The sequence below is a fragment of the Bombina bombina genome, chromosome 11 (genome assembly GCF_027579735.1).
Source record: "Bombina bombina isolate aBomBom1 chromosome 11, aBomBom1.pri, whole genome shotgun sequence".
Taxonomy (NCBI): Eukaryota; Metazoa; Chordata; class Amphibia; order Anura; family Bombinatoridae; genus Bombina; species Bombina bombina.
Genome location: NC_069509.1, coordinates 18982599 through 19009149, shown reverse-complemented (window position 1 = coordinate 19009149; position 26551 = coordinate 18982599). Strand labels below are relative to the sequence as shown.

The 26551-nt window shown below is 39.5% G+C and overlaps 1 protein-coding gene across 1 annotated transcript; it reads left to right on the top strand.

Moving 5' to 3' along the window:
- LOC128642176 (uncharacterized) lies at nucleotides 1–25536 on the top strand. The gene is made up of 4 exons (XM_053694856.1): nucleotides 1–389; nucleotides 823–949; nucleotides 1585–1658; nucleotides 24449–25536. Exons 1-4 carry the CDS (start codon nucleotides 71–73, stop codon nucleotides 24892–24894), a joined length of 966 nt encoding a protein of 321 aa, XP_053550831.1. The 5' UTR covers nucleotides 1–70; the 3' UTR covers nucleotides 24895–25536.
- Nucleotides 25537–26551: the final 1015 nt, after the last annotated feature.

The window sequence follows — 26551 nt, the reverse complement described above, 5'->3', positions numbered from 1 at the left end:
GAATGCTGAGCCCCGGACAGTGAAGTCAGTGAACAGCCAGCTAAATATACAGAGGCACAACACAGCTGCCATGGATATTGATAAAAAGAAATCATTTATTAAGAACTTCAGCCTTAATGACTGTAAACCTCGTGGCAACCAGGGCTATAAGCGAGTGCTCCTGCAGCTGTTCGGTTATTTAGGTCACGGCAAATCGTCTTTTATTAACACCTGTAAGTACGTCCTGGAGGAAGGAGCATATAAACTTTATTCTGATGTTGGTAGTTCAGATGGAGGTAAGACCACAAAGAGAATATCGTACCCACTCACAAGCAACATCACTCTGGTCGATAACCGCGGGTGCGCAATGATGAGCGATCAAGAGACGGGGGAAATCTATGCTCAGCTCGGTAAGTGAATCTATCTATCTATCTATTGGGTACTTGTAAAGCGCAAACTAATCACCCGTGAGGGTCTCAAGGCGCTATAGGAGGGGGGGGGGGCTAAGGGAAGATGATTCAGTCGAAGAGCCAGGTCTTGAGGTCCTTCCTGAAGTTTGTAAGGGAGGTGGATTGTCTGCTGTGCAACGGGAGGGAGTTCCATGATCTTGCTGCCATATAGGAGCAAGATCATGGAATAGTAAATATGAGTTCAGTTTCAGATTATCACATACTTGATGGTTTACAATTTACACAATAATTATCAGCGTGACAAAATGTTGTATTATATTTCCTGTTGCTGCTACCTGTGTTTTTATCTTTTTTCATATATCTTGGGTTTTTCTATCAATATGGCATTTTAGTGTTTGTGAGTAAATGCTTCTAATTTCTCTCTGTGTTTCAGGTAATCTGCTGCCTCTGGACCAGAAAGTGCAGTGGCAAAGGGGGTATATGGGTATAATGACAAGAATGGTGGAAGCCGACATGAATGCCAATTACTCAGATTTTATAGTTCCCATTTTTGTATACAGGTTAGTTATAAATCACATCTGGGTAACTTGATACAAATCAACTTTCTGTTTGTATATATATTTGCTGTGCTGAATCTTTTATATATATATATATATATATATATATATACACACACACACACTAGTCTTAAAGACTGTGTACAGGGGCCAAAATGTGTCCAACTCCCGATCCCCCCATCCACTCTGATCTCACTCTGATCTCCTCTCCCTCCTTCCCCTTCTTTGCCGCTCTCAACATTTTCTTTTTTCTGCAGCGTAGCAGTCCCAACCACTCATGCCCCCTCTCACCCTCCTCCAGTGATGGGCCGCCCACCCGCCTCCCTCCTAACACTGCCATGCCAATAATCAGCACCACCGCTGTTTAACAACCAGAGCTGTCCTTGGGCAGTCTCTACTGTACATCAGCGCTGGTCATTAAGGGGTTAAGGCCAGGTATGTTTGTCTCGTGCTGCAGTCTCTACTGCGCATAACTGCATTGGACAAACATACTTGGCCTTTTATAATATAGGATATTTATTCATATATATATTTTTTTTTAACTGAAATATTTTGGAATATTCTCTTTTATATGCAACAAACTATTTAATAGTAAATAATGATAAAGTTAATGTTTTATAACATTCTTACTATTGCAGTGTTAAGAAAGGGATTTCAGATGAAGAAATGCCAGAAATAAAGAGATTGCTTGATAATGCCAGAAATCTAACAGGTACTGATTGTATCATTTTCCTTTCTTATATAAAAGTGATAATACTGGTACTGTATATCAGAATGTGTAAGCCCGGCTGTATGAGATTAGGTGCCAGTTCCTCTAATCATAGTCTGCATGAGAACCTAAGTGACTTTTATCTAATGAGGCCCATTTATCAAGCTCCGTAAGGAGCTTGTGGGCCCGTGTTTCTGGCGAGTCTTCAGACTCGCCAGAAACAGCAGTTATGAAGCAGCGATCTAAAGACCGCTGCTCCATAACCCTGTCCGCCTGCTCTGAGCAGGGGGACAGGAATCGCCACAATTCAACCCGATTGAGTACGATCTGGTTGATTGACACCCCCCTGCTGGCGGCCGATTGGTCGCGAGTCTGCAGGGGGTGGCATTGCACCAGCAGCTCTTGTGAGCTGCTGGTGCAATGCTGAATACGTAGAGCGTATTGCACTCCGCATTAAGCGAGGTCTTGCGGACCTGATCCGCACTGTCGGATCAGGTCCGCAAGACCTTTGATAAATTGGCCTCAATATCTCTAGATAACATTATTCACAAAAACACAATATATTCAGGGTTTTTTTACATGTATGTTAAAGGGACATTAAGTCAGTTAGTGATGTATGCATTAGCAGTGATTTACTTATTACTAATTATTATTGGTAATTATCAATCACCCCCAAAAAGTTGCGTTATTTCACCCTCCATATCGCTGCCGTTACGAGTTACTGAAAAGCCTCCTTGTGTGTGCGATATGGTGGCGTTAAGCTCCATACTGCACAAAATCCAAGGGCTGCTTTGACGTACTCGTGCACGCTTTCCCCCATAGACATCAATGAACAAGGGTGGAACAGCACCAAAGGAATGGAGTGCCAGTGAAGACAGGTGAACTGCCCCTTCACCAAATGGATATCCAAAACAAAGAAGGTGTCCACAGCTCTCCAATAATAGAAATAATCTTTATTAGGACATATAAGTAGCAACGTTTCGAGGTTAACACCTCTTAATCATGCATCTCATCAAAAATAAAAACAATTACACCTAATCTAATAGCCCTATACAATTAAAAAAAGCCCTCCTGAAATAAAAACACCCCCTAGCCTACAATAAACTACCAATAGCCCTTAAAAGTGCCTTTTGTAGGGCAAGTTAAACAGCTCTTTTACCTGTAAAAAAAAAATACAAAATCCCCCCAACAGTAAAACCCACAACCCAACCAACCCCCCCAAAATAAAAAAAAAATAACTCTAAAAAAATCTAAGCTACCCATTGCCCCTAAAGGGGCATTTGTATGGGCATTGTCCTTAAAAAGGCATTTAGCTTTTTTAAAAAAGCCCAAAGCACTAATCTAACCCCCCCCCAAAAAAAAAAAAAAACTAACATTGACCCCAGAATATCTACTCACGGTTGCTGGAGGCTGGAGGTTTAGGGATTAATAGGTTTATTATAGTGTTGGCGATGTCGGGGGCGGCTGATTAGGGGTTAATAGGTTTATTTAATAGTTGCGATGTGGGTGGGCGGCAGATTAGGGGTTAATAGGTTTATTATAGTATTTGCAATGCAGGAGGGCGGCGGTTTAGGGGTTAATTATGGGTGTTAGTGTACTTTGTAACATTTTAGTTATGAGTTTTGTGAAACATTTTTGTTGCGCAAAACTCGTAACTACTGGTCTCAGATGGCGGAATGGATCGTGTCGGTATAGGCTGTAACGCAAGCTTTTTAGCCTCCCAGCACAACCTGAAATACCGGCGCTATGAAAATCCCACACAAAATTTTTTTTTTTAATGCAGGATGGACGTTGCGTTACAGGCTAAAATGCTTGCAGTATAGCTATACTGACACGACTCCCAATAGCTGCAATAGCTGCGTTACTGCTTTTACGCTAAAATTGCCATTTTTTTAGCATTAAAAGCCGTAATGCAAAACTCGTAATCTACCTGATTGCAATTACTCGCTGTTAGTTCAGTTCTTTAGCCCTGCAGGTAGGGATGGGCGAATGTGTAAATTTTCGAATTTCGAATGTAGAACGAATGTTATTACCGAAATTCGAATTCTAAATTCGAATGTCGATAAGAACGAATATTCTTAAAAATTCGAAAATCGAATGTTATTTACAGTTTTCGAATGTCACTTTAGAATTCGAATGTTTATAATTATATTGAATGTCCACATTCGAAATTTCGAATTTAACATTCTATTTAACAAATACTATTCAGAAGTTCAATAGTTCATGTGGTAGGGTGGGAATTTAGTAAATTGATACATAATAGATACAAATATATCATTTCGAATGTTTCCATATAGAATATTGCATAATTCGAATATTACATTCAAAGAAAGCATTACAAATACTATTACAAACATAAATTTGAATTTTTCGAATTCGAATATTGCATAATTCGAACATTACATTTATAAGCATTAGAAATTTTATTACAATCTAAATTCGAATTTTTCGAATTCGAATACACGTATTGCATAATTCGAATATTACATTTAATGAAAAAGCATTAGAAATACTATTACAATCTAAATTCGAATTTTTCGAATTCGAATATTGCATAATTCGAATATTACATTTAAAGAAAAAGCATTAGAAATACTATTACAATCTAAATTCGAATTTTTCGAATTCGAATATTGCATAATTCGAATATTACATTTAAAGAAAAAGCATTAGAAATACTATTACAATCTAAATTCGAATTTTTCGAATTCGAATATTTTCAAATGTAATCGTAAAATTCGAAACCGAACATTTGAAAATCGAATGTTAGAATGTTATGTAAACATTCAAAATTCGATTCGAACGAATGAATGTGTTAAAATTCGTGCCGTTTTTTGAATGTTGCGAAACATTCGCCCATCCCTACCTGCAGGAAGCTGTAGACCATAAGATTTGGGTGATCATGAAGTGCAGGATACACTGATGTTGCCCTTGTCTGTAAATGTTTCTACCTTTATTATTTAAATCTCCCCCAACCCTCTTTACTTGTCTGTTTCTGTAAATGTTTATTAGTTCAGTGAAAATGGGTTTATGAGACCTAATGTCAGCAACATAGGAGATAGAAGCAAGTGGTTGCTTCTGGTGATCATTAATATTATTAACTAATATGACAATCACTTGTTATTTTTATGATAATCAGACACAGGAACATTTATTTGAAAGATAATGATTAGTGTTTTCATGTAAGAGGTCTCAAGTATGTCTATGTATTGTGTATGTGTGTGTGTATGTATGTATGTATGTATGTGTGTGTATGTCTATGTATTGTGTATGTGTATCAGTATATGTGTGTATGTATTGTGTGTATATGTGTGTGCATGTGTGTGTCTAAGTATTGTGAGTGCATGTATGTGTGTCTATGTATTGTGTATGTGTATCAGTATATGTGTGTATGTATTGTGTGTATATGTGTGTGCATGTGTGTGTCTAAGTATTGTGAGTGCATGTATGTGTGTCTATGTATTGTGTGTGTGTGTAAATGTGTGTGTGTGTGTCTATGTATTGTGTGTGTGTGTGTATGTGTGTGTCTGTGTATGTATGTATGTGTGTATATGTCTATGTATTGTGTATGTGTGTATATGTATTGTGTATGTGTATCAGTATATGTGTGTATGTGTGTATATGTGTGTGTATGTATTGTGTGTATATGTGTGTGCATGTGTGTGTCTAAGTATTGTGAGTGCATGTATGTGTGTCTATGTATTGTGTGTGTGTGTAAATGTGTGTGTGTGTCTATGTATTGTGTGTGTGTGTATGTGTGTGTCTGTGTATGTATGTCTGTGAATGTTTGTGTATGTGTGTGTATGTGAATGTGTATGTATGTGAATGTGTGTATGTATGTATGTGTGTGTGTGTGTGTGTGTGTGCATGTTTGTTTGTGTGTATGTATGTGTGTGGTTGTGTGTGTGTGTATGCATGTGTGTATGTGTGTGTATGTATGTGTGTATGTATGTTTGTCGTTGTGTGTGTGTATATGTATGTGTGTATGTGGTTGGGTATCTCCTATGCCCCCCGCACACATACTACACACAAACTGATGTTGTTCAATATGCCTATGGTTTATATATATATGTTTGATAGATATATGATAGAGATATGTTAGAAAGATAGATATATATTATATAAAGATATATGATAGATATATGATAGAAAGATAGATATATATTATATAAAGATATATGATAGATATATGATAGAAAGATAGATATATATTACATATCCCCTTAACGACCGAGGACGTACCAGGCATGTCCTACAACAGGCATGTCCTACAAAAAATAGTCGTTAATGACCAAGGACGTGCCCGGTATGTCCTCATGGGTTTTAAGCGATGGAAGCAATCGTGATCGCTTCCAGTTGCTTTCAGGGTATTGCAGCGATGCCTTGATATTGAGGCTGCATTGTGCAATACCCTCTGGTAAGCAAACAATGCAGAGAGGGCAACTTTGTGGCCCTCTTTGCATCAGCCAGCAATTGTGCCAATCATTGGTGGCGTGGAAGGGATAGGATGGAGGCAGGTGGGCGGCCCATCACTGGAGGGGGTGGGAGGAGGGCAAAAGGAGGCATGATAGGTCCAGGAATGGGTGGGACCGCAACATTACGGCAAAAGTTTAGTGATTGGAAAGAAGGCAGAGGGGAAACATAAATTATGCTTACCTGATAAATGTATTTATTTCCGGATATGGTGAGTCCACGGAATCATCAATTACTAGTGGGAATATCACTCGTGGCCAGCAGGAGGAGGCAAAGAGCACTACAGCAAAGCTGATATATATGTCACTTCCCTTACCCATAATCTCCAGTCATTCGACCAAAGGAAAAATTTAAAAAGATGATAACACAAAAGTGTAGAGGTGTCTGAGGTTTTAGAAAAAATAACTGTCTTAAATAAAGGTTGGGCCGTGGACTCATCATATCCGGAAATAAATAAATTTATCAGGTAAGCATAAATTATGTTTTATTTCCTAAGATATGGTGAGTCCACGGAATCATCAATTACTAGTGGGAATCAATACCCAAGCTAGAGGACACATATGATAAGGGAGGGACAAGACAGGTAGACCCATTTTTTTTTTTTAATCAAAGATTTTTATTGAGGCAACACAAGAAAAAGAAAGAACATAAACATAATGTACATTTTGCATCACTTTGGTAAATTTTGCATACAAGACATTGTTTATCCATTGGACAATGAAACCTTTTCATATAAGATAGTAAAGAAATCTTAATTCAGATATCATATATGTATCTCACCATAAGAACATAATGAATATAGGGGACATTGTATGCGAGTACAAAATCAAATGCATAGAATCAAGCATTACCTCTTTTTTCCTTTTGTTTCCTATATGAACGCATAATAAAGTGATAGAATTTGAACAGCCTGAAAAACTTATACTTCTTGTAGAGTGATATGTTAATTATAAAATAGATGTATTTATTATCTGAAAATGTACAAATTATAGGGAGTCATGACAAGTTGCTCCTACTAAATGCATGTAATTGGAGGGCAAATTGCCTCATTTTCTTTGTAGACAGAAGGATAAGAGCAACTTATAAAAGTACAATATCAATAGCGGGTGAATACCGCTTATTTGTCCACCTAAAATAAGGGTGGACGGTAGCTAGATAAATATAGCTATAGCTATGGAGGGGGCGATATAGTGTTTAACATCAAATCAACGCCTCTGAAAGTTGAAGTAAGGGGGGGGGGGGCAAAACCAGGACAGAACCCTTTAAACTAGGAAACTCAACCCATGAGTCGCTGCAAGCTGCTTAACTATGACCAACTCAGACTTATGTTAGAGGCTATTTATCAACAGTCATACCCATAGTATATATACATATAGTATTACAGCATAGACACATTATACATATGAGATATATGCAAAATTAATGTTACCCCCCGGGTACGGGCCCTATACCCAAAGCTGGCTGTGTTATATTAATGAAGAGGCAGTCCCTAGTGATACATATAGGGATGCCACAATACCATTGGTGCTAATGTCTATACGTATGTACCAAATTACATGACTATATAAACAGTTGCAAGAGAGGTACAGCTACGGTACCTTGACTGTATCTATAATGAGGGTTGAAAATACCAAGTGTGGTCAACTATTTGTTAGGTTCTGAATATATGAGAGAAAACAGTTTCCTATTCAGAAAATGCAGGAATTACCCATTCATAACATTAGCTATAAATTACTTCTTGGTATAACATTGAGGGAAGAGATCAATGAGGGGGAGGTGGAGGGCGGAGCCGACTAGGATACAGGGATAATAAAGACCATAGGGCAAATGATCTTGATAGTTACAGGAGCTCTAATCTAACGTCAGGAACATGGTCATACATACAAGTTGACCCACATATCATACCATATATCTTAACTAAGTGCTATTATAAAGGGAGGGGTCGTAGTTACGTAGAAGGCAATTGAGTCTTAATCCAACACGTAGTACATGCAAATTTGCCTTCAATAAGATTAAGAAGAGTAGCTCTCAACAACATTATGTGGAGGGGGAAGGCATAAGTAAGTATGGAGTAAAGGGGACTTCTGGGTGAGCCCCTCTCCTAGGAAAGTGCCAGCTATAGGCGATGTGGGAAAAAGGAATGTGGGTATGACCCACAGGCAACCAGTACCGGCGGGAAAGGGAGGAGAGGGGCCCAACAGAAACAGATGATTTGTACTAATATTACACCTTTTCAAGGAGTTATTTGCATAATAATACCCATAGACTGCGAGCAATAACTATACATGTCATGATCCAAAAGACATTATAAATGTGAAAAGCTATGTATCACCCACGTAGAAGCTTATAACAAACCATAACTGAGATATAAAGTATTTAACAGTGAATGAGGTGGATTATAATGTGTTTTACCCTTATACATCTATGGGGTTGGTATAACTATACCAAATATAAAATGCAAACAAATGTGTAATAAACATAAACATGAAACCTAAATAGATTAGTATATAATAGACAAGAAGCTGGGGTGAATGTCTGTGCCTACATTGCCAGTGCATGCTAAAAACAGTCCTAGGTAAGACATGTTAATATCTATCTAAAGAGAAATTCTCTCCAGAGTGCTTGTATATGTGAGCATTGGGGCTCTCTTACTCAAAAACATAGTTCTGTAATCCCATCTCTAGCATTCTAAAGGCCTGTGAAAAAGGGTTATGCGTCTGTATCAGTGTGAATAAGCACATATCTATATATCTCACATATAAGCAATAATAAAAACTGGATCTATACAACATAACATTTAGGACCAAAACTATGCTAGGCAAGCTATGCAGACATAAATCATGTATTCAATATATTAGAGAACATTTGTGAGAAAATATGAAACTCATATAGTCCATGTGAAGCTATGTAACCCGTGGGATGATGAGGGGTAACTGTGATTAATGACTGAAAGGTCCACACAATGTCTCAGTCACTATGTTTAAAATAAAAAAATATAATCGTTAGGGAAACAGTGTCATAGGGGTGTAACTCCAAAAGAAAACAAAGTGCCCTAAAAAAATATCACCCAATGCCCGTCTTAAGGCAACATATAAACAGTGGTGATACAGACAAGGCTGATCGGTGTAAATGCTGCAGTAAACTCAGTGACGACATTAACCTGAAAAAGTCCCAGATTATCAGGTCCCAGTGGCTCTATGCTTTGCAAGGAAAGTCCGATGTAAGAAAGGCTTCAGACTCACTCAACGAGACCTCCTGAGTCAACGGAGAAAGATATTCTTCTTTCCCCAGCTGATCCTCTAATATAATATTTCCTGAGGGCTGAATCATATCGGAAGAGTAGGCTGAAGTATCAGGTGGGGGCTCATGATCAATATCTGTCCCATGTTCCTCGTAGTAGTTTTGGACTGGACTGGGATCAGACCTCAGCTCCTGTATTAGATCGTTGTACTGGAACTCTAATGTGGCAATTAAATTGCGTATCGCCGTGCTTATGTATACTTCCATATTTAGTGACATAAAAGGTAGGCTGGATGTTTCTTACCCCGGTATATCAAGGAAGCATTATGTCTAGGCTCTGTGATGTTCCAGTGAGTAAACAGGGTGCTGAATAGTAGAGACAATTCCCTCTTTAGTGCTCTAATGTTAGTAGAATATACCTAGTAAGATATACCTAGTAATGTGACCCTCAGAATGCAGCCAGACTTCTACTAAAATGCTGTAGGTACTAGCGGACAGCCGGTGCTAGCCCTGAGATCCCAAGCACCTCAGCAACTGTGTCCACGGCGTCCATTGCTGGTAGATAGTGGTTGCAGATAATGAATTTACCCTTGCCTATTAGCAAATCTTAGTATTTGTGGGTGACTTCTGATCTTTTAGATGGGGGAAATGTCTAATTTGAAGTCCTTAGACAGAGAGCTCCCCACTTGTATGTCTGCCCGGCTCGGCAGTCGGCTCCGCCAAGCTTAATTTTTAAATGCCCAGGAAGAAGAAACAGCCCTCATGGAATGAGCAGTGATTCTCTCAGGAGGTTGCTGTCCAGCAGTCTCATAGGCCAAACGAATAATACTCCTTAGCCAAAGAGAAAGAGAAGTAGCCATAGCTTTCTGACTCTTGCGCTTCCCAGAAAAACAAACAAACAAAGCAGAAGACTGACGAAAGTCCTTAGTCACCTGAAGATAAAACTTCAAAGCACGCACAACATCTAGGTTGTGCAGCAAACGCTCCTTAGGAGAAGAAGGATTAGGACACAAAGAAGGAACCACAATCTCCTGATTAAAATTCTTGTTTGAAATAACCTTAGGTAGGAAACCTAATTTAGTACGTAGAACCACCTTATCAGATTGAAAAATAAGATAAGGAGAATCAAACTGCAGAGCCAAGAGTTCCAAAACTCTCTGAGCAGAACAAATAGCAACAAACAACAAAACCTTCCAAGATTACATCTTAATATCTAAGGAATGCATAGGTTCAAACGGAGCCCGCTGTAAAACTCTAAGAACAAGGTTAAGACTCCAGGGAGGAGTAACGGACTTAAACACAGGCATGATCCTAACCAAGGCCTGACAAAAGGATTGCACGTCTGGCGCATCCGCCAAACGCTTATGAAATAAAATAGACAATGCAGAAATCTGACCTTTCAGAATACTGGCTGACAAACCTTTCTACAGACCCTCCTGGAGAAAAGATAAAATCCTAGGAATTCTGACTCTACTCCAAGTGTAGCCTCTAGATTCACACCAATACAGATATGTATGCCACATCTTATAGTAAATATTTCATGTCAAAGGCTTACAAGCATGAATCATGGTCTCAATGACCAACTCTGAAAACCCACGCTTAGATAAAATCAATCAAGCATCAAGAAGTAGAAGGTCCTTCCTCAGAGGGAGTCTCCACGGAGGTAGAGATGACATTTCCACTAGATCTTACCAGATCATACCAGATCTTGCGAGGCCACGCCAGCACTATGAGAATCACTGATGCCCTCTCGAACGGAGGAAATATGTAAGCTAGACTGAAATTCCAAGGGACTGCCAGAGCATCTATCAAGAAAGCCTGTGGGTCCCTTGAGCTCGAGCCGTACCTCAGAAGCTTGGCATTCTGCCGAGAAGCCATGATATCTAGTTCTGGCTGCCCCCAATTGAGGATTAAACTGGAAAATACTTCCGGATGGAGTTCCCACTCCCCCAGATGAAAGGTCTGTTGGCTCAGAAAATACGCCTCCTAATTGTCCACTCCTGGGATGTGGATCGCAGAAAGACAACAGTTGTGAGACTCCGCCCACTGGATTTTCCGGACCACCTCTGTCATGGCCAAGGAACTCTGATTTACCCCCTGGTGGTTGATGTACACCACTGATGTTATGTTGTCCAACTGGAACCTGATAAACCGGGCTAAGGTTTACTGAGGCCAGGCCAGTAGAGCATTGAAAATCGCTCTCAGTTCTAGAATGTTTATAGGGAGAACTGACTCCTCCCGAGTCTCATATTGCTCCCCAACCTAAAAGGCTGGCATCCGTGGTCATGATCAACCAGGAAGGTCTGTGAAAGCAAGTTCCCTGGGAGAGGTGTCCTGAGACAACCACCACAGAAGAGAGTCCCTTGTCGTCTGATCCAGAACTATTTGCGGAGACAGATCCGCATAGTCCCCGTTCCATTGCCTTAACATGCATAACTGCAGAGGTCTGAGATGGAACCGAGCAAACGGAATGATGTCCATGGAAGCTACCCTCAGACCAATTACCTCCATACATAGAGCCACTGACCGCGAGGATAGGGCTGAAGGACAAGACAAGAGCCGAAGATCTTTGTTTTTCTGACCTCTGTCAGAAATATCTTCATTAGTAGGGAGACTATTATGGTCCCTAAAAACACTACTCTTGTGGCTGGAATCAGAGAACTCTTTCCCAGATTCACCTTCCAACCGTTGCTGACTTTGAGTTAGCCACAGGTTTATTAGACTGTTTCCCCTTTTTCCAAGACTGACTAGACTTCCAGAAAGACTTGGATATTTCCTGCTTGGAAGAGGAAGTGGAGGGTTTACCTCTAAAGTTACGAAAGGAACGAAAATTACTCTGTTGCACTTTCTCCTTATTCTTCTTATCCTGAGGAAGAAAAGATCCATTTCCTCCTGTGATATCTGAAATCATTTCAGCCAAACCAGGCCCAAACAAGGTCTTACCCTTGTAGGGAATAGCTAATAACTTAGATTATAAGAAACATCCCAGGATTTTAACCAAAGGGCTCTGCAAGCTAGGACCGCACAACTAGAGTTTTTTGCTCCTAGTTTAATGACCTGTAAGGAATTGGATAACTTAAGAGCCTTAATCCTTTCCTGGATCTCCTCAAGAGGAGTATCCATCTGAATATAATCAGACAAGACATATAGTGGGGCAAAAAAGTATTTAGTCAGCCACCAATTGTGCAAGTTCTCCCACTTAAGAAGATGAGAGAGGCCTGTAGTTTTCATCATAGGTAAACCTCAACTATGAGAGACAAAATGTGGAAACAAATCCAGACAATCACATTGTCTGATTTGGAAAGAATTTATTTGCATATTATGGTGGAAAATAAGTATTTGGTCACCTACAAACAAGCAAGATTTCTGGCTCTCACAGACCTGTATCTTCTTCTTTAAGAGGCTCCTCTGTCCTCCACTCATTACCTGTATTAATGGCACATGTTTGAACTTGTTATCAGTATAAAAGACACCTGTCCACAACCTCAAACAGTCACACTCCAAACTCCACTATGGTGAAGACCAAAGAAGGACACCAGAAACAAAATTGTAGACCTGCACCAGGCTGGGAAGACTGAATCTGCAATAGGCAAGCAGCTTGGTGTGAAGAAATCAACTGTGGGAGCAGTAATTAGAAAATGGAAGACATACAAGACCACTGATAATCTCCCTCGATCTGGGGCTCCACGCAAGTTCTCACCCCGTGGGGTCAAAATGATCACAAGAATGGTGAGCAAACATCCAAGAACCACACGGGGGGACCTAGTGAATGACCTGCAGAGAGCTGGGACCAACGTAACAAAGGCTGCCATCAGTAACACACTACGCCGCCAGGGACTCAGATCCTGCAGTGCCAGACGTGTCCCCCTGCTTAAGCCAGTACATGTCCGGGCCCGTCTGAAGTATGCTAGAGAGCATTTGGATGATCCAGAAGTGGATTGGGAGAATGTCATATGGTCAGATGAAACCAAAGTAGAACTGTTTGGCAGAAACACAACTCGTCGTGTTTGGAGGAGAGAGAATGCTGAGTTGCAACCAAAGAACACAATACCTACTGTGAAGCATGGGGGTGGAAACATCATGCTTTGGGGCTGTTTCTCTGCAAAGGGAACAGGACGACTGATCCGTGTACATGAAAGAATGAATGGGGCCATGTATCCTGAGATTTTGAGTGCAAACCTCCTTCCATCAGCATGGCTGGGTCTTTCAGCATGACAATGATCCCAAACACACCGCCTGGGCAACGAAGGAGTGGCTTCGTAAGAAGCATTTCAAGGTCCTGGAGTGGCCTAGCCAGTCTCCAGATCTCAACCCCATAGATAACCTTTGGAGGGAGTTGAAAGTCCGTTTTGCCCAGCGACAGCCCCAAAACATCACTGCTCTAGAAGAGATCTGCATGCAGGAATGGGCCAACATACCAGCAACAGTGTGTGACAACCTTGTGAAGACTTACAGAAAACATTTGACCTCTGTCGTTGCCAACAAAGGATATATAGCAAAGTATTGAGATGAACTTTTGATATTGACCAAATACTTATTTTCCACCATAATTTGCAAATAAATTATTTCCAAATCAGACAATGTGATTGTCTGGATTTGTTTCCACAGTTTGTCTCTCATAGTTGAGGTATACGTATGATGAAAATTACAGGCCTCTCTCATCTTCTTAAGTGGGAGAACTTGCACAATTGGTGGCTGACTAAATACTTTTTTTGCCCCACTGTAAAACCAGTAAGCTGCAGCACTGGTAACAGTAACAATACACAACACAGGCTGCCATTGAAGACCTTGGTGAACATACATTTTCTTTAATAATGCCTCCAATTTCTTATGCATTGGATCCTTAAAGGAACAACTATCCTCTATGGGAATAGTGGTCTTCTTAGCCAAAGTGGAAATAGCTCTTTCCACCTTAGAAACCGTTTGCCACAACTCTTTAATAGAGTCAGCTATAGGAAACATTTTCTAAAACATAGAAGATGGAGAAAAAGGAATACCAGGTCTCTTCCACTCCCGTGCAATAATCTCAGAAGCACGGTCTGGAACAGGAAATACCTCCACCGCAGAGGGAACATCAAAATACTTGTTCAGCTTACTAGACTTCTTAGGGTTAACAACAATAGTAGTATCGGGTCATCCAAGGTAGCCAAAACCTCCTTAAGTAACAAGCGAAGGTGTTCCAGCTTAACTCTGAAGGACACAACTTCAGCATCAGCAAAAGGAATTATACTGCCTTATCACCCTCAGATGCACCCGAAGAACCTTCATCCTCAGACTTCTGAGAGGAAATACTTTGATTAGCCACTTCAGGAACAGAAACCTTAGTTACTGTTTCTTTAAATTTCCTTTTGCGTTTTCCCTGCAGCATGGGAAAAGCAGACAGCGCCTCAGATACCGCAGAGGACAACTGGGCAGCAATATCTTGCAAAGTAACCCCAGACAAAGCATGAGAGGAAACACAGGGCACTGCATGTGCAGATGAATAGGATTGGGATGCTTGAGGAGACAGCTGCGGAACATCTGAAACAGGAGGCTCCTGAACAGCATCCGCCTTAGCTAATGATGGCTCAGGGTCAAAAAGTCTATTTCTATAAGCTAAAGTTCTTTCAATACATGAAGAACAAAAAGGTACTGGGGGTTCCACCTGGGTATTAAAACATAAGCTACAGGTAAAATTCTGCACAGCTTCTTGATCCATAATACAAAACGGAAAAAAAAGCAAAGAAAAAAAATATTATTTTTTAAACCTTTTTTTTTTATCTTTTAACAAAGGATATAATACAGAACAAAAAAATGTTCATAAATAAATGTCCTTTTAAATTTACCAAATAAAGAAAAACATACCCCAGGCAACACTTTTACTGAGGTGCCCTACCTGTTCCGCAACGCGCAGCAAACTGAGGAAAAAAACGATCCCGTTTACAATCCGGATTCCAGAGACGCAAAAACAGCAAGTAGCCTTCTAAACAGCAGAGCCATCTGAAATATGCGCACCTTACTCTACAGGAAGTGAAGAAAAGCGCCAAAAAAGGTCTGACATCAAAGAATCAGAACCTCCCTAAAAGGGGCGGTCCTACAGTTGACAAAAAAAGCCATTTAAAAAAAAAAAACAATTTAAACAACTTTCTTGAAAACAGGCTTAAAAACAAACAATAAAACCTCCAATAAAAGTACATAATCTGTTACTTAAAACGGATCCTCACTGAGTCATCAATAAAATAAATAAATAACTCCTCACACTAACAGTGGCTGCAAAAACTGCCATAAAAACCTGCACCCTGACAGGAATAATAAAAAACGTCCCCCTGCAGTGTTTCAGCTGAATAAGTGCCAACTTTTTCCCTGCTTACAAAGAAAAATAAAACTGGCACTTACCTTAACATTTATCTGTCCGGCAGTAGGACAGCTCACCTGGTTTGAGAGGATGCCATCCCTCACATGGACCTGTGGAAATACAGAAAGACTAAGTAAATTTACTCAGGCTAAATAGGGCAGCAACATATTTTTGGAAAACGCAGTGAGGATTGTACCCCACAAGTTCCCAATTGCTCAAAAGCCACCACTGCCCTACTGAAGAGACTGACATGGGCTAAGGCTAGATAGACCCTTTAGAAAGATTAGAGCAAACCTTCTCTGCTTTTCAAATAAAAAAAATCTTGATTGTAGATCTGACACCAAAACTTCACCTCCACCTGCACCGCAGGCAAAGAGAATGACTTGGGATTCTGGGTAAGGGAAGTGACAAATAAAGCAGCTTTGCTGTAGTGCTCTTTGCCTCCTCCTGCTGGCCAGGAGTGATATTCCCACTAGTAATTGATGATTCTGTGGACTCACCATATCTTAGGAAAGAAATAAGAGTTGGGAAAGGGATCTGGGAGGGGGAGGGAGGAGGGTATTGAGGGGGGGCAGCTACATTGCGCAAATAATTGGTTTATTATTATTTATTTATTTTAAATTAAGCCCAATTTTAGTGCAAACTGGCAGAATCATATGTTACTAACAATTATATCTGTTCTAGAAATAAAAAACATTAATAAATGTTGTAATAATTTTTGAGAAAAAGAAGGGGGCGGGTTCCATAGCTATTTACAGCACACTATCACACACACTTTTCAAATGTATGTCTATTTTCACTCTTCCTGTATCATGTGACAGCCATCAGCCAATCACAAATGCATTTACGTGTATTCTGTGAATTCTTGCACATGCTCAGTAGGAGCTGATGACTCAAAAAGTGTAAATATAAAAAAAATGTTAATGGCAGTAAATTGGAAAGTCGCTTAAAGTTGCTGCTCTATCTGAATCATTAAAGTTTAATTTCGACTTAAGTGTCCCTTTGTTCAGATGAATCAAGCATAAAAAGTGCATTAGCATGTATGTTTTTATTTGTATATAGTATGCTTATATTGTTCTCCTTTTAAATAGCATCGTTTGGTATAGAATTTTATCACATGTATGTTTTTATTTTTATATAGTATGCTTATATTGTTCTCCTTTTAAATAGCATGGTTTGGTATAGAATTTTATCACATGTATGTTTTTATTTGTATATAGTATGCTTATATTGTTCTCCTTTTAAATAGCACCGTTTGGTATAGAATTTTATCACATGTATGTTTTTATTTGTATATAGTATGCTTATATTGTTCTTCTTTTAACCTTTTAATGCCGTTATGCCGTTCCATTCCGTCATAATTACACTGGGCTTTAGAGCCGTTATGACGGAATAGAACGGCATAACAGTTTTCAGCTCCTGTGCCCCCTCCGATATTTTGTTTGTTGTGGATCCGGTTGGGGGATGTGCCTAGCACCTCTGGCACTCCCCCAGGATCCAATCAGCATGGAGGGGGTGTATCGATTGTCCCCTGTAACACTGTAGCAGCCAATGAGTGGAATCATTGGCTGTTACAAGTGTATCCGCTTCCTCTCTGCTCTCAGTGCGATCTGAGAGAGAGAGGAAGACAGTTTAGTGTTTGTAGTGCTAGAGAGGGGAAAAAATATATAAAAAAAATAAATACAATATATTTATATATATTGTTTTTGCTACTGATCACAGAGCTGCTACTGTGATCAGCCTAATATAACTTGGTTATCCAGTTAGGGCTTTGATCAGTGTTGATCAAAAGCTTTGGGGGTTTATTTGTGGGGGTTACAAATATATATATATATTGTTTTTGCTGCTGATCACTGAGCTGCTACTGTGATCAGCCTAATATTACAGTGATCAGCCTGTCAGGGCTTTGATCAGTGCCCAAAAGTTTATTTGTGGGGATCTTTAGTTATTATTAACCCCTTCCCTGCTGTTCCCAATCACTACCCTTCCCAGTTCCTTTTTTTTTATTAGTTTATAAAAAATAAATAAAAAAAATATATATATAAAGAAAAAATCCTAATTTTAAAAAAAAAAAAAAAAATCTGAGGGAATAGGGTGGGTGGGAATAGGTGGGTGGTAATTGGGAGGTGGTAATTGGGGTGGTTTAGTGGGATTTTGGGGAAGGTGAAGTGGGAATTGGTGGTGGTGAAGTGGTAATTTGTACTGAAAAAAATCCCTTATGGCACGCTATTCAGCAGAAGAGGCTTATGCCATTCTTGCCGCAGATTCAGGGAGTGAAACCCTCTCTGCTCTGTCTGACAGCGCAACCCTTACGGCATCAGATATAGAGCCCCTGAGTGATACATCTGATGCTGGTGCTCCCTGCCCGCCACCTAAAAGGAGGCGTCGCACAAATGACCAAAATTGGATACCCCCAAATTTCACTGCCCCAGAAATGCCAGAATTTACTGAGACTCCTGGCATCACAAGTGATGTTCCAGTATGTGAGCCAATAAACTATATGTCCCTGATTCTGACAGATACCATGTTTGAGCATATAGTTAGGCATATAGCCAGCCAGTATCTGTCCAAAAATCCCCAATCTCTGTATGTCAGAAAAAATAGCTGGCACCCCACTGACATACCAGAGATTAAAAAGTTTTGGGCCCTGACATTAATAATGGGGATTGTGAAGAAACCCAGCATTCGTTCATACTGGAGCCAGAACCCCATCCTGGCTACCCCTCTTTTTCCAGGGGTTATGAAGAGGGACAGATATGAACAATTGCTGCGGTTTCTCCATTTTAATGATAATACCAAGTGCCCCCCCAAAAATGACCCCCTGCATGACAGGTTATATAAACTAAGGCCCCTGATAAGCCACCTGTCCCAAAAATTTAAAGAAGTTTACATACCTGAGCAGGACATTTGCATTGATGAGTCCCTCATGAAATTTAAGGGGAGATTGCTTTTCAAGCAATATATACCATCCAAGAGGTCCCGCTATGGGGTAAAATTTTATAAGCTCTGTGAATGCAGTACTGGGTATACCTGGGCATTTCGCATCTACCAGGGAAAGGATAGCCACTTGGATCCACCTGGCTGCCCAGATTCCGTTGGCACAAGTGGGAAAATTGTGTGGGATCTCCTACTACCCCTGCTAAATAAAGGGTACCATTTGTGGCTCGATAATTTTTACACCAGCACAGAGCTATTAAAATTTTTATCTTATTTTGAAACCGTGGCCTGTGGCACAACAAGAAAAAATCGCAAAGGTTTCCCCCAGAAGCTGACATATGGAAAAAAAAGTAGGGGCACAACGTCAGCTTTACGCCACAATGAGCTACTGGCCCTTCGGTACACTGATAAAAAAGATGTGTACATGCTCTCCACAATGCACGATGAAGCTACAGTGCCAGTGTCTGTGAAGGGAAGATCTGCACAGATCCTAAAGCCAAAGTGCATTGTGGAGTACAACAAAAACATGGGGGGGGGTAGATTTAGCTGACCGGTGCCTGCAGCCATATCTAATTCAAAGAAAAACTAGAACTTGGTACAAAAAAGTAGCCTTTTATATTATGCAGATCGCAGTATATAATGCATATGTGCTGTACAAAAAAACAGGCACAGGGAAAACTTATACTTTTTTGGAATTTGTGTTAAATGTAACATCTGATATTTTGTTTAACCAGACCCCTAATCCTCCCACTGTTCAATCTGAAAATGTCGAGCGACTCTGTGGCAGGCATTTTCCCACTAGGATCCCCCCCACTGCCTGCAAATTAACACCCCAGAAAAGATGCAGAGTCTGCTATAAAAAAGGAGGGAGGAGGGATTCTAGTTACCATTGCCCTGACTGCCCCTCTCAACCTGGCCTCTGTATCACTGATTGCTTTCGAATATATCACACAAAGTTAAACTTTTAATTTGAAAGCAATCTGTATGTGTTCCTAATTTATTTTATTTTATTTTATTATTCTGTATTCCTAACTTCATAAATCCCCTGACCTTGTCCTGTCCCTTTATATGTTAAGCCCATCCACTCTAAGGCCATTATAAGTTATACAAAACAACTAAAATACTCCTTTTAGAATATCCTGAGTTATCCACTTTTGCAAATGGTATGTCATGAGGGGGGTAATTTTCATTCCTGGGCTGCCATACTGTCTCAAAGGCAACATAGGTCCAGAAAATCAATGTGCCAAATTTCTATGCAGACCCTATATTGGGCCCTGTAACTTCATAAAACCACATAAAACCTGTGCATAGGGGGTATTGTTGCACTCATGGGAGATCACTGAACACAGATATGGGTGTATTATAGGAGTAAAAAATATAATGATGTTGATCTAAATAGAAAAAAGGCAAAGTCTGTGTGAAAAAAGCAAATAAAAAAATATGACCACTAAATTTGACCAGGTTTTGTGACTAAGTGGCTACAAAAAAAGACTAAACATAGTCCTTTTTCAATACCCTGGGTTGTCTACTTTTGCAAATGGTATGCCATGGTGGGGTAATTTTCATTCCTGCGCTGCCATACTGTCTCAAAGGCAACAAAGGTCCATAAAATCAATGTGCCCAATTTCCATGCAAATTGGCAGACCCTATATTGGGCGTTGTAACTTCCTGAAACCACATAAAACCTGTACATAGGGGGTATTGTTGTACTCATGGGACATCGCTGAACACAAAGATGGGTGTATTATAGCAGTAAAATATACAAGGATGATATAAACAGCAAAAAGGCAGTGTTTTTGTGATAAACTAAAACTGAAATATGAACATTACCTTTGGCCAGATGTTGTGACTAAGTGGCTACAAACAAAGACTAAACATAGTCCTTTTTCAATACCCTGGGTTGTCTACTTTTATAAATGGTATGCCATGATGGGGTAATTTTCATTCCTGGGCTGCTATAATGTCTCAAAGAGGACAAAGGCCCATAAAATGAATGTGCCAATTTTCCATGTAAATGGGCAGATCCCATATTTGGCCCTGTAACATCTGTAAACCCCATAAAACCTGTACATGGGGGGTACTGTTTTACTCTTAGGACATTGACAAACACAAATATGTGTGTTTTATAGCAGCAAAACATAAAAGGTTGATGACAGAAACAGCCAAAGGGCAGTGTTTGTGCAAAAAACGCATACAAAAAAATGAGCACTACATTTGGCCAGGTGTTGTGACTAAGGGGCTTCACAAAAAGATGTGGCATGGGCCTTTTGGAATACCCTAGGGTGTCTTCTTTTGAAAATGGTATGCCATGATGGGGTAATTTTCATTCCTGGGCTGCTATAATGTCTCAAAGAGGACATAGGCACAGAAAATTAAGGTGCCAAATTTCCATGCATAAAAACTGAAATGGGCAGACCCCATATTTGGCCCTGTAACTTCTGTAAACCCCATAAAACCTGTACATGGGGGGTACTGTTTTACTCGTAAGACCTTGACAAACACTAATATGTGTGTTTTATAGCAGTAAAACATAAAAGGTTGATGACAGAGACAGCCAAAGTGCAGTGTTTGTGCAAAAAACGCATGCAAAAAAAATGACCATTACATTTGGCCAGGTGTTGTGACTAAGGGGCTTCACAAAAAGATGTGACATGGGCCTTTTGGAATACCCTAAGGTGTCTTCTTTTGAAAATGGTATGCCATGATGGGGTAATTTTCATTCCTGTGCTGCTATAATGTCTCAAAGGGGACATAGGCACAGAAAATTAAGGTGCCAAATTTCCATGCATAAAAACTGAAATGGGCAGACCCCATATTTGGCCCTGTAGCTTCTGTAAACCCCATAAAACCTGTACATGGGGGGTACTGTTTTACTCATAGGACCTTGACAAACACTAATATGTGTGTTTTATAGCAGCAAAACATAAAAGGTTGATGACAGAGACAGCCAAAGTGCAGTGTTTGTGCAAAAAAAACGCATGCAAAAAAAATGACCATTACATTTGGCCAGGTGTTGTGACTAAGGGGCTTCACAAAAAGATGTGACATGGGCCTTTTGGAATACCCTAGGGTGTCTTCTTTTGAAAATGGTATGCCATGATGGGGTAATTTTCATTCCTGTGCTGCTATAATGTCTCAAAGAGGACATAGGCACAGAAAATTAAGGTGCCAAATTTCCATGCATAAAAACTGAAATGGGCAGACCCCATATTTGGCCCTGTAGCTTCTGTAAACCCCATAAAACCTGTACATGGGGGGTACTGTTTTACTCGTAGGACCTTGACAAACACTAATATGTGTGTTTTATAGCAGCAAAACATAAAAGCTTGATGACAGAGACAGCCAAAGTGCTGTGTTTGTGCAAAAAAACGCATGCAACAAAAAGGACCATTACATTTGGCCAGGTGTTGTGACTAAGGGGCTTCACAAAATTTGTGACATGGGCCTTTTGGAATACCCTAGGCTGTCTTCTTTTGAAAATGGTATGTCATGATGGGGTAATTTTCATTCCTGGGCTGCTATAATGTCTCAAAGAGGACATAGGCCCAGAAGGTGAATGTGCCAAATTTTCATGTAAATGGGCAGACCCCATATTTGGCCCTGTAACTTCTGTAAACCCCATAAAACCTTTACATGGGGGGTACTGTTGTACTTGTAGGACATTGACAAACACTTATATGTGTGTTTTATAGCAGTAAAACATAAAAGCTTGATGACAGAAACAGCCAAAATGCAGTGTTTGTGCAAAAAACGCATTAAAAATAAATGAGCACTACATTTGGCCAGATGTTATGCCTAAGGGGCTTCACAAAAAGATGTGACATGGCCCTTTTGGAATACCCTGGGGTGTCTTCTTTTGAAAATGGTATGCCATGATGGGGTAATTTTCATTCCTGGGCTGCTATAATGTCTCAAAGAGGACATAGGCACAGAAAATTAAGGTGCCAAATTTCCATGCATAAAGATTGAAATGGGCAGACCCCATATTTGGCCCAGTAACTCCTGTAAACCCCGTGAAACCTGTACATGGGGGGTACTGTTGTACTCGTAGGACATTGACAAACACAAATATGTGTGTTTTATAGCAGTAAAACATAAAAGCTTGATGACAGAAACAGCCAAAATGCAGTGTTTGTGTAAAAAACGCATGCAACAAAAATGACCACTACATTTGGCCAGGTGTTGTGACTAAGGGGCTTCACAAAAAGACGTGACATGGCCCTTTTGGAATACCCTAGGGTGTCTACTTTTGTAAATGGTATGCCATGATGGGGTTATTTTCATTCCTGGGCTGCTATAATGTATGAAAGGCAACTTAAGCCCAGAAATTGAATGTGCCAGATTTCTATGTAAATGGGTAGGCCGTATGTTGGGCCTTGTAAATTCCAGAAAACTCAAAAAACCTGTACATGGGGGGTATCGTTATACTCATGGGACATCGCTTAACACAAGTATGGGTGTTTTATCACAGTAACATATATCAGGATGATGATATTCACAATAAAATCCTTTGGAAAGCTTCAAATTTCTTAATTTCTCACACTTACTTTGATTTTTTTTATATAAAATTATAGTTGAGAAATAAATCTTTTATGCCAAAAGAAAGCCCTATCTGTCCTCTAAAAAACAATATATAATTAGTGTGGGTGCACTTAATGTGAAAGGGGTAAATTATGGTTAAAAAGACATATAGCTGAAATTCAAGGTTTTGTTTACGTTCAGAACTTGAACAATTGCCTATGTCATGAAAGGGTTAAATAGCACCGTTTGGTATAGAATTTTATCACATGTATGTTTTTATTTGTATGCTTATATTGTTCTTCTTTTAAATAGCATTGTTTGGTATAGAATTTTATCACATGTATGTTTTTATTTGTATATAGTACGCTTATATTGTTCTCCTTTTAAATAGCACCGTTTGGTATAGAATTTTATCACATGTATGTTTTTATTTGTATGCTTATATTGCTCTCCTTTTAAATAGCATGGTTTGGTATATAATTTTATCACATGCATGCCATTATGAAAATGAATGATTTGTATAAATTGCAAGCTGTGAGATAGAGCTTAATATTGCTTGTCCCATTGCGAGCTAGCCATTCACAGATGTGGGTATACACATGGTTAAAGGGACAATCTAGTCAAAATTAAACTTTCATGATTCAGATAGGGCAGCAATTTTAAACACCTTTCCAAATTACTTTTATCATCAAATTTGTTTTGTTCTGTTGGTTGAAAGCTAAACCTAGGTAGGCTCATATGCTAATTTCTAAGCCCTGGAAGGACGCCTCTTATCTGAATAATTTGACAGTTTTTCACAGCTAGATACTGCTAGTTCATGTGTGACATATAGGTAACATTGTGCTCACTCCCGTGAAGTTATTTATGAGTCAGCACTGATTGGCTAAAATGCCAGTCTGTCAAAAGAACTGAGATAAGGGGGAAGTCTGCAGAGGCTTAGATACAAGGTAATCACAGAGGTAAAAAGTGTATTAATACAACAGTGTTGGTTATGAAAAACAGGGGAATGGGTAATAAAGGGATTAGCTATCTTTTGAAATAATAACAATTCTGGAGTAGACTGTCCCTTTAACATTAGCATGTATAAAAGAAAGTAAGGTATTTAGCAATGCTAAGCCCTGACGAAGAGACACCACAAGCACAAAATAGGTAGGCTGCTCTTTAAAGTCTGCTCTTGACATCTAAGGTGTACTGTCTTACATGTTAAATATGTTACAATAAACTTTGCCTTTTATAATATTCACCTGTCTTTTGGGACTGAAAATGTTTTTTTTCATTTCTATTCTAGGACTTGTTCCTATTGTGGTTCTCACTTTTAAAAATCAAGGGAATGTGAAGGAGGTTGAAGACAAGTTTAACGACATAGGAGTGGATAACATATTCAAACTTGAAAACTTTACTCCATCTGACAATGGAAAAACTCCAGACAGAATCAGTGAAGTCCTGACGTTCCTTGAAGAGGTTCTGAAGGATGTGACATATCACATGCAAAGTGAGAGGAATTGCAAAATGGAAAGAGCTGAACGTAAGAAATTTGTGTTGGGTTTTGCTCATGATACAGAAGTGAATGAAGAAAAGCGACAGAAGGAGATGGAATTGGAAAGAGAGCAGGAACAAGCCAGACAGCTTCAGAGACAACGGGAAGAAGAAGAGAGAAGAAGACGAGAAGAAGAAGAGAGAAGAAGACAAAAGGAAAAGAGCCTTTTAGACAGGGTGTTAGATATTTTTAAATAGTAACAGCCTGATGAAACGGCTCTGTGTAGCCGAGAAACGCGTTGTTTTGATTTTAAAACATTTTAAATAAAATTGTTTTAACTTTACCCTGCTGGAGTTTGTTCTCCCCTCTTTCCATCTGTGGACTGTGCAAGTGTTAGCAAACCGGAGCTTTAACACTGTCTACTGCCACTCGCCTTTTCTTCCGCTGGTGTACAGATCCCCGGCACACAAGGAGGAAGGTGTGTCACTATTCTGAGATCCTGATTGGCCTTACGGAACCCGGTCCAGCTCGAGGATTAGCTGCTGCCTTTGTCTGTCTTCCGGGCGACGTTGAGGTCCCGGTCTGCTTTGTTAGGCACGCCATAGTGCCGTTCTGTTTGTGAGTATTGGTCCCTTCCATTTCTATATTTTTATCTGGGTATTAGCGTTATTACCCTATTGGCGCCTTCCTTTTCCCTACAACATGTAGGAGCACATGTCTGACTGACAGCAGCGTGACTGTGCTATTTCTGCATTGCCCTCATTTATTAGAGTTATTCTATCATATCACTTGTCTCTCTTCTCTTTTGTTATAAGAACTGTATATTGTTATTGTCTTTCATTAAATGTAAATACAAATAAAAACCAATAAATGTAATTAAGAGAATCAGTATTTCATAAGGTTGTTTTGTGCCTTTCTGTGTCCTTCTTTTATCTCTGTTCTTTATGATATTAATATAAGTATACAGGTGGCCCTCGGTTTACGATGGTTCAATTTGCGCCGTTTCAGAATAACGCCCTTTTTTTTGCTATTGAAAAGCATTGACTGCTATTGAAAGCATTAGCACATGCATACATTAAAATAGCCAGTAGGTGGAGCTGTCCGCTTGTGTTGCAGCAAACACATGCAAAGAAAAGTAAGACAGACATGATCAATGGATCAGCTTTCAGAGGAACAAGATCTAGCAGCCACTTACCTTAGCTGCAGACTCAATGCAGAGAACTGTTTGCAGAAAAAGGCAAGTAAAAAACGTTTTTGTTCATTAAACTTAGTTTGATGATTATACAGTCTGTTGTGTGATTAAACACAGGCAGGCTAATCAGTGTATAACCAGACCTGAGCAATGGAGCCGTTTTTAAAGGAACAAGATCTAGCAGCCACTTCCCTTAGCTGCAGAAAAATGCAAGTAAAAAAACGTTTTCTACATTAAACTTAGTTTGATGATGATACAGTCTGTTGTGTGATTATTTTGTTTTTGTTCATTAAACTTAGATTGATGATGATGATACAGTCTGTGTTTGTGTGAGAATTTTATTAGGTGTGGTTTAGCAAATGTTTTTGTTTATTAAACTTAGTTTGATGATGATACAATCTACAGTATATTTTTAGGTTTATAATGCTGTTTACCATTTAAAGTCTTCATTTCAAAGCTTTAAAAATAATGTATTAGGTGTAACTTATGTCAATTTTGAGAGGGGCCTGGAACCTAACTCCCTCACTTCCCATTGACTTACATTATAAACTGGGTTTCAATTTACAACGGTTTCGATTTACAACCATTCCTTCTGGAACCTAACCCTGGCGTAAACTGAGGGCTACCTGTAATTAAATATATATATATCAGCTATTGCCCTTCATACACAGAGCCAAACAGTATCTACCAGAATCCCCCCTTTTCTAATCTTCAAATAGTAA

What these genes read in the sequence shown, in the direction of transcription:
- LOC128642176 (XM_053694856.1), top strand. Translation starts at nt 71, where the DNA reads ATGGATATTGATAAAAAGAAATCATTTATTAAGAACTTCAGCCTTAAT. An exon ending in GGAAATCTATGCTCAGCTCG is followed by an intron (nt 390 to 822) that starts GTAAGTGAATCT and finishes TCTGTGTTTCAG; the next exon opens with GTAATCTGCTGCCTCTGGAC. An exon ending in GTTCCCATTTTTGTATACAG is followed by an intron (nt 950 to 1,584) that starts GTTAGTTATAAA and finishes TTACTATTGCAG; the next exon opens with TGTTAAGAAAGGGATTTCAG.